Raw genomic sequence first — 13,223 nt, forward strand, 5'->3', positions numbered from 1 at the left:
TTTGATGGACACAAGAAGGATTAAGCAGTCTTAGTCCTACTTGGGAAACCACTAAGAGTTGCAAGGAATAGCCAAAGAGGATGAACCTTCTCCTTTCAAGCCTTTTGTCGAATCGTCTCCCCACACTCAGAGCACTTCCTATATGGCCAAGAAGTTACCTTTTCATAACCTGGCAGCAGGTGCCTTTCTTTGGGCATCAGGAACCTTTGGGATTTCAGTGTGCTTGGTTCAACAAAGGGCACTGGGAGCAGAGGGCTGGACTAGTTTTACCCGACACCTCCCCTGGGCCTGTCACAGAGTGCTGCTCTGCAGCCCAGTAAACACAAGCAGCAGCCACACTGAGCTCTGACAGCATTAACTGTGCTTGCAACAACAACTACAGAAGCCTGAAGATGGATAGATTAGCTCAAGCAAAGAATGTGTTGTAAGCCGAGAAGGCAAAAGGTGGATTTCTCTGGAGGCAGCCAGAGAATACATTTACATATGAAAATGTAATACACAGTGAAAAAGGGAAAGGGCATTACATAAATAATGAGAGGCAAGCAATGAAAAATATGTATTTTTAAACACATTCTAAAAATGGTTCCCAGCATCTGCAAACGTTGCCCAGCCAAGCAAAGACCCAGAGGCAACAGGCTTGAGTTAGGCAGGTGCACACACACAGACCAGAGGGGCCCTGCAGAACATCACTCATTCACACCTATCCTTTCCACTTCCCTTACCTGTAGGGTGTTGGGAGAGTGTATTGGGGATATCTCTTTTAATTTGCCCCTATCTTCAACGACCTGTAGACATTTGCTACTGGCCACATCACAAGTGGGCTGCTCAGCTAGACAGACTCCTGGTGCCACCCACTGCTGGGATGACAGTGGAACACAAAGTACTGGGAAGGAGCAAGAGCACACTGGGTGCCCCCATGAGTGACGTGGTACCCTAATGCTCTGGATCTCAAGAGGACACAGGTACGGGACACAGGACAAAATTGGAATGTGGGAAAGGAACTCTTTCTTGTGCTTCAGCTCAGAACTTTAGTCCGCTCAGCTGAAGAGGAGAGCTGAGGTGTCCCCTCCTCAGGACTGAACCCAGCTGTTCACATCTGTGGGAGATGTGGCTTTGCCACTCATCTGTGGCACATCCATGCACTCCCCAGATCCAAGCAGTGGCAGCTGGCAGCCTGGCCTGGCAGGAACCTGCACAGCCATTTGCCCTCATTTCCCCTGTGGGGACCAACGATGAGATCACTTTGTAGCTCTTGACACATGAGAACTTACACTAAGCCAGCTGTAATGGCACCTTTTGGCTGCTTCATTGATTTCCACTTTACTGGGTTTGCAGGTTATACTGCTTCACTTTTACAGGATTTTCCTGTCCTTCCGTTCAAATCAACTGAAAAGGTACGAGGCAGTTTCTTCTCCTCCCTGTGAGGCAAAGACCTGCACAAAGTCTGCAGGCCCTGTGCAAGGCTGGCATCACCAGCAAGGCAGCAGCTCTAAAATGGACAGCCATCAGCTTCCAGAGTCAGAGAGGGAGAATCCTGTTAACGAAGAGCTGTTTTACACTCTCCTGAGGTTACCTTCTGGGCATGAGAAAGGCAAGAGTGGCATCAGCCTCCTCAGAGGTGGCGACCTGTCCCCTGAAGCCAGTGGGAGCTTCCTGCCTGCTCTGGGTGGGCCCCTCAAAGACATACAAAAGTACCACATAAGCAAAACCAGACTAAAGTAGATCTGTACCCATTTCCCCCTTGACAGATGCTATCCAGGTAGTAGAGGCTGAGCTGTTCTAATCAGTGCCAAAGGATAGTTAAAACTGAAATGAAACGTGGAAGTCCATTTGCACAGCAAAGTCTGTAGCTTCAGTTTCTGACAGGCAAATAAAGCAGGGACTGTGTGTAACACCGGAACTGTTTCTGAGGAAAAGAAAAAAAATTAAAAAAAGAAAAAAAAAGAAAAAGAAAAGAAAAAAGAAAGACAATCAGGAGTGATTTATTAAACAAAAACCTAATTCTCAGGGAAGATCTGATGGCCAAGAAAATGCTGGCTGCATCTGAACTTCCTCCCCTTGACTCAGTAATGAAAGTTGTGTATCTGCAAGTTGCTTTCAGTGGTACTGGAGGGGACTTGTTGGATAGCTGCTTACACTAGGCTCCAGCAGGAAAAAGCTTTTTTCCCTGTGGTTTATTTTTTTGTCTTATAGAAAAATAAAAAAATGACCATGTCTCTACATGAAGAAAGAAATTGCAAAAGCTCTGCTCTGCCCCTCGTCAGTGGAGATGGATCTGTTCTTTTATTTACACTGCATGACATCCAGGCAAGAAAAAGCCCCACAGAAATAAATTAGGGTCACTCTCTGTCAGTGCAGATGTGCTCCTGGCTGCTAAGCAGCAGAATATGGCATAAGCCCCTACCTCCACTCCAGAGAAAATTTTGATGTGAAAATGAAGATGCACTGCAGATCCTAAAGGTGATGGTAATTAGCCCTGGAAAGGGAATAACCAGCAAAATTTCCTCACCTCAGTAGGGTCCCCACAAGCACTTGATATCTCTCCTTGCAAAGAAGTGAAATTCTCCAGGAGGGTATAAATGTTTTCATCTGAGGAGCATGAGGGAGAAAAGCCAGAAGGATATAAATTTCAGGAGGCCTCCAAGGATTGAAGGGATTTGTTGTTGCTGTTTTAGGAAGAAGCAGCTAAAATGTCCACCATTTCCTAAAGAATTCTGTTTGGAGACAGTCTTATTGCAAAATCAACTTTGAAGCATATTAAACTAAGAAGGCATAAGATGCTCCCGTTCCAGAATAAGAATTGCTGGAGAAATGTTCCCTTGCACTCTACATTCACAGTCTGCCTCAGATGCAAATGAAATCTCAAGTGCCAGAAAGCCCCAGATAGAAGCGCTCCCCAAGCACTTTGCAGTGATGGATTTAAACCCTGGCAGCACTGTGACCACACCAGCTGGTGTCAAGGTGTTATTTCCCTCATATCCTTGGCCATTAGGAACATTGCCAGGAAGAAAAATCAGAGTTCACATGTAACCAGGGGCGAGGACAGCCTAACTTTCTACCTTGAACAGTCAGATTGAATTTTAAGATCTTAAAGGCAAACCTAACTTTAATAAACAGCCCCTTTTACTGCATGAAGGAGCCAGACTTCAGAAGGGAGAAGTGCCACAGAACACACTGGACAAACTGAGATCTCAGTGATCTGCTGTCTCCAGGGCCGGCAACTCTCCAGCAGGGAATTAGGGGTGCAGTTCCAACAGGTTTCCAGCTTGTTCCCTGCTGCTCCCAAGGAATGAGTGACACGCCAAGGTTTTGAGAGATGGGACCTGGGCCAAGGTTGGGTCACAGCATTTTTCAAGTTCTGCTCTTGACTCTCTGACAGACCATTTGCCATTTGATGGAAGGCAGGTAAAGCTCATTGAGGCTGAATGGCTTCTCCTGAACCTGGGAATTAGGCACCCTCCTGTTGTCTCTCTGCTGTTATGACACCAAGCACAAGTGTTTCTAAGGGAACAGGACACAAAGCTGATCAGTGTCATACTAAAATCATCACAGCAGTCAAACTTTATTAACTATGAAAATTGAAAACCCTCAGGGATGCTGCTTTTGGATAGATGGAGGCCGTGGTGAACCAGAACTTGCCCTGTTGTCATTGTCTGTGTCACACCTGTTCTGTAGTCACCCAAAGATTTGTCTTATCCCTGCCAATAATATAAAGCATCTTTTTAACATTTTGCTCACACACTGTACCACTGGCTGAAAACTTTGAAATAAACTTTGATAATGTTGAACAACATTTCACATAAGATTTACAGACTTCTCCTTTCCTCCTCTTTGAACTGACCACAGACCTTTGCCTTTCTCTGTTCTTTCCCTTCCCCACCCCATTTTTTCCCATCAGTGATAAAGTGACAAAAAAGTAGAGAAACAAGCAAAAAAGCGAGAGAAAGGGAAAATAGGAGAAAAATATGTGAGCTTGTATGAAATTTATAATAAAGCATTCTTTGAAAACCAGTGGCAATAGGAAAAAAAATACAAATTAATTCTTTTTCATCCATCTCCAATTATTTTTTACATTTAGCAGCAGCAAAGACTAGACCCATAACCTCTAAGTCAGAGCGCAGGCACCAGGAGTGTGTTACCACTTGCAGAGCATGTAATAAGTCATTTGACCCTTGAACTAACACTATAGGGCACATCTGGAAATTGCCACTTAGGGGTGACATCAGTCACTAAGGAACCAACCTTCCTGGTGAGAGTGACTTTTTAGAGAGCTCTTTGCCGCTGTTCCAAACCCCCCTAAAGTTACCCTTCCTGCCTACAAAGTGTTTAATAGAAGTTTGCCCCTGCATTAGGGTCCAGGCAAAGCAATTTGTGCCTACGTTTCTTCTTAGGTAAAATTAAGCAAGACTGGTAATGAATGTGCCCCATTACCCTTTCCTTCCATCCTCAGAGTGGAGAGAAGCCAGACTGCATTGAGAAAGTGCAAAGCCAGCCTCTACAGGGCTGACTTTCATCCCAAGCCCCTTCTTCTTGCCCTCCAAACAAGCTTTGCCCCCTTTTCTCTGTAAGTTGGGGAAGTCAGGGTGGCATGGCTCTTATAAACATGTACATAATACAGCAGGCACCCGAGGAGCATGTGAGCAATCTGTGCAGGGGCAGAGGGAAAGTTTAATCCGGGTGCCCTCGTGTCAAAGGAGAGTTTGCAGCAGCCAAGTCCCAGTCACTCATGAATGCTGGTTCCTCAGAGCAAAGCAGAAGGAGCAGAAAGGTAAGTGCAGGGCACCTCAGAGACAAAAAGACTGAAGACAAACAAAAAAAAAATCAATTCAGCTGAACCCAGCCAGGGTAGACAAAGAACAAAGGGTCAGAAGACAAAGCTGGAAACAATAGACCAGCAAGATTAATATCAGTTGCAAGGAAGAGCTGGGGCACTGCTGAAGGAGAATGGAAAGGGTTTAAATTATAAAAACTAGAAGAGACTCCTAATTGTGAATCCTGACCTGCAGCTTGATCAGCACAGCTCTCACAGCTGCTGCACTGACTGAAAGGGCTTATCTCAACTTTGATTCCTTGATGGCAATGATGGTCACTTGTCAGAGCCTTTTCTTTGCCATTAACAACAGAGCCATCCAAATGAGATCTAAACACAACCCCAAACTTCCTGTGGTTTTTACATCTTTGTCCTGAGTTTTGCATATTTATTTCCTGCCTTGGCCCAGAGAAGATCTGGCACCTGGGGGTAATACTGATCCCTAAAAGTGTAGGACTTGCTGCTCATGGCCGTACAGAGGAGTAAACACAGAAAATGGCCCTGATAACTGGGCAGACATGGATAAGCACACCTTCAGAATCCACTCAAGCTGCAACTTTTAGTGGGAAAAACAGGCTGTATTAAGGAAAGGCAAGTGATCATGAAATCCAGGTGAATCAATATTTTCTCTTTTTCCTATCCTCAGACATCAGCCAAGTGCCACAATGTGTACAAATATGATCTACTTTGCCCTAGAGGGAGGTTGGTAGGGCTGGGAAGTAATGATCTTTAAGCCAATGTTATCCAAAAGTATGAGCAGTCAAGAAACATTGCAAAACCAGGATGTTCAAGAGATTAATTGGGCAATCTCACATGGAGACAAAAAAATTTGCTTCTGTTCTACAGTGAAGCCTTTCTCAATTCTCCCCCTTAAAGACCAAGGGCTCCTTTAGCTCTGTGATTACTGTAAAGAGGATTAGTTAAGCAGAGGTAGTCAAAGGCCTGCTCTGGGCAAAGGGCAAACCAAATCAAACAAAGCCACTTGACATTTCTTAGCTGCACGGGCAAAGCTGACCTTGCTGTCCCAGGGATGAGGAGTTACTGGAGGCAGAAAGATGAGCACGCAGAGCTGGGCTGGGCTGGAGAGGGTGAGCCTGCCTGGCCAGACCAACTTTCTGTACCTGCTACTGCAGTTTGAGTGGAAGAGGTGGGACATCAACCTCTGCTGTTGGTGGGGAGAGATGTGTCAGCCACAGAACAGCCACAGATGACACAGCTCCTCCCCTGGGGACAGCTCAGGTCTCCAGTGTTCTGGGAATTTCTCTGCTGCTGCAAGCAACACCCAGCCCATGCACAGTCCCCCTCCACACCCTGCCACTATCACACCCTCTCTTCTGTGCAGGAGTTCCAGAAAAAACAGGTTGTAAGTGAGTGAATCACATAACTCTATAGCCAGAGAAATTTAAACTCATTACAATTTTCCTCCAGCTCAGGAACCCAGGTGTATAACCTCTGGTACCTGCCTGACACCACAGTGCATTGATTCAAAGCCTGTGGTATCTTGTACCAGCCAATGTCACACTGGGTAGCAGGAATTCCTCTAACGGTCTATTTACATCAACACGACTTTCAAAGGAGCTTTTATTTCCATTACTCCAATATGGATGCTTTATTATTCTCAGAACAACCTTTCTCTCTCCTGGGATACTTCACACTAAAATCTCATCCAGGAGATTTACAAGGGACAGACAATAGTGTTTTTCATGTCGCTTTAGAAGTCAGGGAGAGTGTGTTTCCCTTTGTATTAAAGCTTAGAAGCTATGCACTTAAAGAAAAAAAAAATCTTGGTGGGAAGGATGAATGCAATTTAACAACTTTAAGAGAGCCCTGCAGCTCATTTTATGGTTGGGCTGTTGAATTCTGTTACCTTTGTTTGCTTCTCATCATTTGGTTTCCTGAACTCCTGGAACAGAGACCATGAACTGCAGCTCCTGCTCACCATGTTCCCTGACTGCTCCTAGGAGCTGAGCTGCCTTCTGAAAGCACAGGAGTGTTCCCATTCTCCCCTGACACAACTTGTGCATATTTTTGTCTGGATGCAGAGCACCATTCACTTTGTGGAAAGACTCTACTCTGCTTTGGACCACAGGCAGTCACCTCTAGGGAGGAACTCTGCACTAGGGGATGCACTTTCCTATGGAATTCAGCCAGAAAAGATTTTCATAGGATACAGTAAGTATTGAAAGGGAATGCATTGTGTCTTTATACCTTTGCAGTGGCAATAGAGTAGAAAAAAATACCCTTAAAGTGGAGCTTCTGTATTTCTCGGTTCTCTTCAGTCTTAGCAATGCAGTCCACAAAGAGAAACAGTGGAAAAGGCTCCCAAAAAAGGCATTCCTGAACCTGGGAGCACTTGGTTGCATGGCCATGGCAGAGCCCCCTCCTGCACCCAGAGATGCCTTACAAACACATCCAAAGAGGAACTGCAGACTAAGCCTTTATACATATGGAGGCATTCACTTGGAGTCTAGAAGTAGCCAGGACAGCAGAAGTGTTTGCTTCCATTCTCTTCCATTTGGCAGAGAAGGCAGAAGTGAGACTTGACAGTAATATAACAAACATGCATTTATAGGATTCCTATTCCCTATGGAATCGTATTTTGTTTCCTCCTCTGGTAGGAAACATAGCTTGGAAATGAAGATGAATTGGCTTGCTAGACAGAAGAGTAAAACAGATAAAGTGAGATGCAAGCCATGCATTTATTCAGATGCACATTCAGTCTGATAGGAAATCTGGCAGATGATGTCCCCAAGCTTCTGAGGACCCAATCATTACCACCACAGGAATTTCTAGGTGCAGTGCTTTTCCCTCTAGTACAGCTGCTGTTACCAAAATCATCTTATACCAATTGCCACCGAATTCACTTTCCCTTAGGAGAAATTTATACTCTGGAGACAGCTAAGCAAGGTCACCACCCCTGCCACTTCAGAATGGTTCTTTTCACATGTAAAGGCTGAATTTACACTTGCATGTAAAACATCTCCTGGCCTTCAGTTACTATCCCTTACGTCCTAATGCTCAAAAGATTTATGCTTAATGAAAGAAACAGAAAAGCAGCTTTTAGCCCTGACAGTATATTCCTCCTCTCTCCTCTTTCTTCGTAAGAAAAGGCAGGGTTTGGGTAAAATTCCAAGTACAAGAAGCAGGCTTCAAAAGGACCCTTCTCACACTTAGGACTGTGTTTCCCCCAAGAAATAAAAAACACAAATCCCGAACAAATAACAAAACAAAATAAACAAACCCCAGAAGACAACAAAAAAACCCCCACCCAAGTCACATTTATTCTATTTTAGCAACTTCACTCTCCTACTAACTCCTTCAGGTTTCCTGTAGGATCAAATTCAAAGAATTTGAAGGCACTGCCTCCACAAAATAAACTAGAAAACAGTTTTAAGAGGCCACTTTGGAATCTGTCCAGGACTTAAATCCTCCATAGCACCTGGAGCATCCTGGTGACAATAGAGAGCAAGTTCAATTAGCCACTAGCCCAGAGAGTTATAGAGCAACATCAGAACTGGAGAGACAGCTGCTGGGAGACTTGTTTTTGGGCAGTCTGTTGCCTGCTATTCCATTCTTTAAATTTAGAATCAAAATTTGTACAAGTTTTCAGATTTTTTTTTTTTCCCTGCCCTCTGCTGGCAAGAGGGTGAAGGCTAAAAATACAGACAAAGAATGAAAACAGAAAAATCAAGGGATCTTGCCCGGTGTAATCTGTTTCTTCCTTTCATATCTGATTTAGGGTGAAGCAAGAGGGAGCATTCATTTAAGCAGCCATAAAAGAAAAAAAAAAGATTGATTGAAAAGTAGTTTTTGCTCCATTTCTTATGGAAAAGAATCCCAGGTGTCTGTTTTTTTCTTATATTTTCTTTTTAATGGCTGTTCCCTTTTCAGTCCATAAGATTCAAGGTCAGCTCCAGGTCAAATGACACTGAGCCCAAGATGCTCAACAACTTCAAGCCCAGCTGTGGGCTTCCTCTCCCTCCTGTATTGCACTGGACTTTCTATTCTGGCATCCCAGCCTGGAAAACCCTATTGAAGGCTTAGGGTACAAATTTTCATTTCAGCATTTCGATGGCACAGTGGGTGCCAAGCTGGCAAGTCAACAAATGACATCCTACTAATGGAATGTGCTAAATCAATGAGTAAAATACATGTCTTGGTACATCTAGACATGGTTAACCTTGGAATTACTGACTGCTGGCAAGAGTCAGAGCTTACAGGATAAACTTAAATGTAGGCGTGTCTCCTACAACTTTCCGCCTATGTGAATGGTGAGAGACGGTTGCTTTTCTCCCACAAAGAAAATAAAATCTAGCAAACACAGGAAAGAAAATAAAACTCTGAGAATACTGAGAGTTAAAATACCCATATTTCCAGATTTTGGATCAAATCCAAGCCTTCTGAAAGCTGCCTTATGGCCAGTGTTTAGAGGGTAGGGGCTTGCACAGATTTTATACACATTAGTGCACACTGTTACCTGACATCTCTAAGAGTTGGTTTAGTATGTAAAGTAAAATATGGAAGAGAAAACACATTTTCTTAAATGAAAATACCACGGGGGAGAAAAATGATGAAAAATATCTAAGAAAGGAAAAAAATCTAAACCCACAACTTCAGAAAAATCCCCCAGAAATCTGAGCAGCCCAAGAGAGATGAGTTCAGGCTGTAAGATGAATTTGCACTTCTTTGTGCTCGCTACAAAGGCCCTTCAGGAGCAGCAGTGATTCCAGTTGGTTAGAAAATGGTCTATAAGAGCAAAGTGAAAACAAATCCTCTTAATCCTGGACCCTACTCCTACTTATTCATCCCTAAAAGTGGTACAAACATCAGTGCTCATGCCAGCCATCACCATCTGAGGAGGAGAACACCACCCTACCTTTGGATGTGAAAAGAATATGTGAATATTCTGAATATACTCTCTGATGTCTGGGTCTCCATTTCCAGCCCTGAGCTCCACCCCAAGCAGTTCAGAACCACCAGGAAAACTTCCTAAAAAGGCTAACCACTGTACTAACTCTTAAAAGACCAAAACAGAAACTAAAGGTCCTTAATCCATCTTTATAGGAAGAGGCCCTTCAGGGTTTTGTCTGCCTTTTAAGGAACTGAACTGCAGCTCGGCAGCTGCACCATGTGTGAAATATTACAGCATTTGTTTGTAACTTCTGGATGAGGTGCCTGATGATTCCAAGGAGCTCTGGCTACTGCTGCAAGCACTCCACAGTTGGAAGGTGACAGAAATGTGTCTCCAAGTTTAAAATACTTGCACATTTGTGGGAATGAAGGGCATTTGTATACAAAACTTAGTTTTCACTGGATTGATTCTTCATAGTAGAATATGAAGAAGAATGACAGAGAAACAATTTTGAACAGAGAGATGACAAGCTTTCCCCTCCTCGCCCCAGGAACACAAAATCCTTGTGTAGATTCCTAATACGTGGGTAAAGTGGAGGCAAAGGATCAAAAGACGGCCACAAGCATCTCCTGATGTATTAAAGCTAGAAAACTTGCTTCTCAGGGACTTTGGCTATTAAAAAAAACCCCAAAAAAACCCCAAAAAAACCCACCAAAAAAACAGGGGCTGTAATAGGTAGCTTGTGTCAGGCCCCAGGAAGCTCCTGTTTGGAGTATACAGCTGAAAATCCCTCAGCAGGGAGCAGACCAGAGAGGGCAGGAAGGGAACTGGCCAGCTCCAAGACAGGTAGAAAAATGACTAAGGAATCAGACATTATCTTCAGGCTTTAAAGACGACAGTGACTGAACTGAATAAAAATGAAGATCAATGGGAAAAAATGAAAAACAAAAAATACAAAGCTTTTAGCTCATTCTCTATTCCCCTATGGACTGATTCTCCAAGCTTGGGCAGTCACAGTTCTGGTCTTCCACCCATGAGATGCTGCTTGCTCCTGGGGAATGTTTGGGATCAGTTTCCAGATCTTAATACTCCAGGTGGTGAGCATCATCAAACATTCAAGAAGAAATCTCTCCACCAAGAAAAAAATAATCCTGACATGTTCCATATGCACTGAGCTGGCATCTGGATATAAAATCTGCAACACCTAACTATGCCAAAAAAATCTTCCTGAGACTCCAGAAATAAAATTCCTACGTGTGCCCTCAACTTGACTGCCAGAGGAATCTTTTTTATCCCTTCTTTTGATCCTCCCACACAGAAGTTTCCAAAGATGGAGCAAGCACCCATTTTCACATTTGGCAGCGCTAGAAACAATGCTGCAATGGCCTTGAAATATTTGACATTTCTACTTGTCTGGATGCTAATTCTGCACATGAGGCAGCTCTGACTGCACGGGGCAGGGCTCAGGGCAGAGCCCAGTGCCTGTGGATCCAGGCGCTCCCAAAGGAGTCAAGCATGAGCTATAACTGCAGCCACAGCAAGTTTCTCATGTGCTTCTCCAAAACTGACACCTTGATACCTCCTTGTTATTTTTCTTATATCTCCTCCTTTTGTTTGTTTGTTTGGGTTTTCTTTGTTTGTTTTTTTGCTTATTTTCTTACAAAGCAAAAAGTTTCTGTGAGACAATCAGAGCATGACTTCTATCTAGCTGTTTCATCAGGCTGAGCATGCCACCCGCTTTTACACATCCTTTTTTTTTTTTTCTGATTATTTCCCTTTTGAATAAACCCTCCATTATCAAAATAAAATAACATCATTTACAAAGCACCACCTCAGCAGCATGCCTCAGCTTTCATTTCACAGGGCTATGCCAGCAGCCACAAACAGAATCAAAGCAGCCAATTAAAAATCCATATTCATTAACAAACATCATGTGTGCTATAATGCCCTGCATTGACTGTGGCACGGCAGGAGGTGGGAAACTCGCTGAGTTTTCCTGCTCTCAGTCTGAAGCATCGTTTTATTAGAGGAAGGGTTTTACCTTTGCTACCCCAGGCCAGCAAGGAGAGTGTCCAGCAAGCCCACAGGGCTGGGGCAGCAGAAGGGGCAGCTGCTGACCTTTTGCCTCAGAGAGATGCCAGACACAGCACCTTGGCAGGACGAGGAGCATGCAGAGAAGACCAAGAACGTGTGCCAGACCCTCCCCACTGAGGTCTTTGGGTGCCAGCAGGGCCAATGGTAATGGAGTCTGCAGCATCACGAGCAGACAGAGGAATAAACTCTGCATATGCCTGATTGATGCAGCTCATCGGCTCAGCAGGGCCAGGTCCAAGCTGCTGCAGTGAATTACCAAATTGCCCTGGCTCCAGGGGAGCTACTTTGATTTACACCATCAACACTTCACTGCTGCAGACAGTCACATGCGTAAAGTACAATATTTCAGGCCTATACAATGAAGTTATATGAAGGCGTGCCAGGGTTATTTATTTATTTGTACCCACAAGCCTGAGATTTACAACTCTTTATAAATACAAGCTGGGCAATTTGCTTTCTATTTTTAGCAGGAGTGCTTTGTGCAGGAAACAGCTGTCAGCCACTGGGAGCTGTGTTCCTCAGAGCAGCAGCTTCAGACAAAGAGAGGCCTCTTAGAATTCAACTGGAGAGCTAGGGTCACTGCTTTGTGATGGAAAAGAAGCTGGAGATAGTACACAGCAAGAAAAAAATAAGCAGTTAACAGAATAAACCCCAGAAAAATGGGCTGGGAAAGCTCTAAGAAAAGGACCTTTACACAAATATATTGCATATGAGTGTGACTGTCTCATTCTTCCCCAAATAGCTTCAGAGCCCAATTCTGTCCATTTCTGACCACCTTCAGCAAATATTCACAAGACTTGGAGACAGTCTATCCTTACGGCCTAAAGGAAGACAAGCAGCTGGGTATTGAAGGAGAGATTCCAGTGATAAAAAAAAAAAAACTGTGGAAAAATCTGTCAGGTCCCCTTTCAGGGCCAAAGCTATCCACACACACACATGCATCAGCAGGAAATCAGATCCCACTGGATCTGCCACCTTGGTGCAGACACTCACCTTGGCAGACAAAGGAGGAGGGTGTTTCCCCAGGATGGACCCGGGCGGTGATGAACACCACTTTCTGTTCCGCCCCTGGACGCAGGTTTGCTGCAGCAGAAAGGGGCAGGGGAGAGAGGGGAAAAAAGAGAAATTAAGATTATTAAACTGTGCCCTAGCTGTAGAAGCAAACAACTGTTAATTTTTGAAACACGTCCTTTTATTAAAATTGGTCACACATTATAAACCACCACAAACCCTAACCAAAGAGGCAGCATTTCTAAGAGTTTGGGAAATTAAACCAGGTCTCCTTCCCAGACTGCACAAGGACTGCAAGACTAATGACATGCAGCCAAACCTGCAACAACAAATTTAGGTCTCTTCTTAAACCCCCAAGATTTACTGCAGCGAGTTTAACTGCAGTGTAATTGGGCTTTCACTGGTGATAAATGTCCCCCTGGGCCACAGGAACAGCAGCGGGGCTCCAGTCGAGGT

At 44.2% G+C, this 13,223-nt stretch overlaps 1 protein-coding gene across 1 annotated transcript in view; it reads right to left on the minus strand.

The window, feature by feature from the left end:
* AGBL4 (AGBL carboxypeptidase 4) overlaps window positions 1-13,223 on the minus strand; it is an 882,078-nt gene that overhangs the window by 191,842 nt on the left and 677,013 nt on the right. Inside the window, 1 exon segment of the mRNA XM_066192785.1 lies at window positions 12,750-12,839. Within this exon segment, the coding sequence (XP_066048882.1) occupies window positions 12,750-12,839 (90 nt within the window).

This window comes from Chamaea fasciata, unplaced genomic scaffold, assembly GCF_029207755.1.
Source record: "Chamaea fasciata isolate MVZ Bird 193981 ecotype frontalis unplaced genomic scaffold, bChaFas1.0.hap1 SCAF_10, whole genome shotgun sequence".
Taxonomy (NCBI): Eukaryota; Metazoa; Chordata; class Aves; order Passeriformes; family Sylviidae; genus Chamaea; species Chamaea fasciata.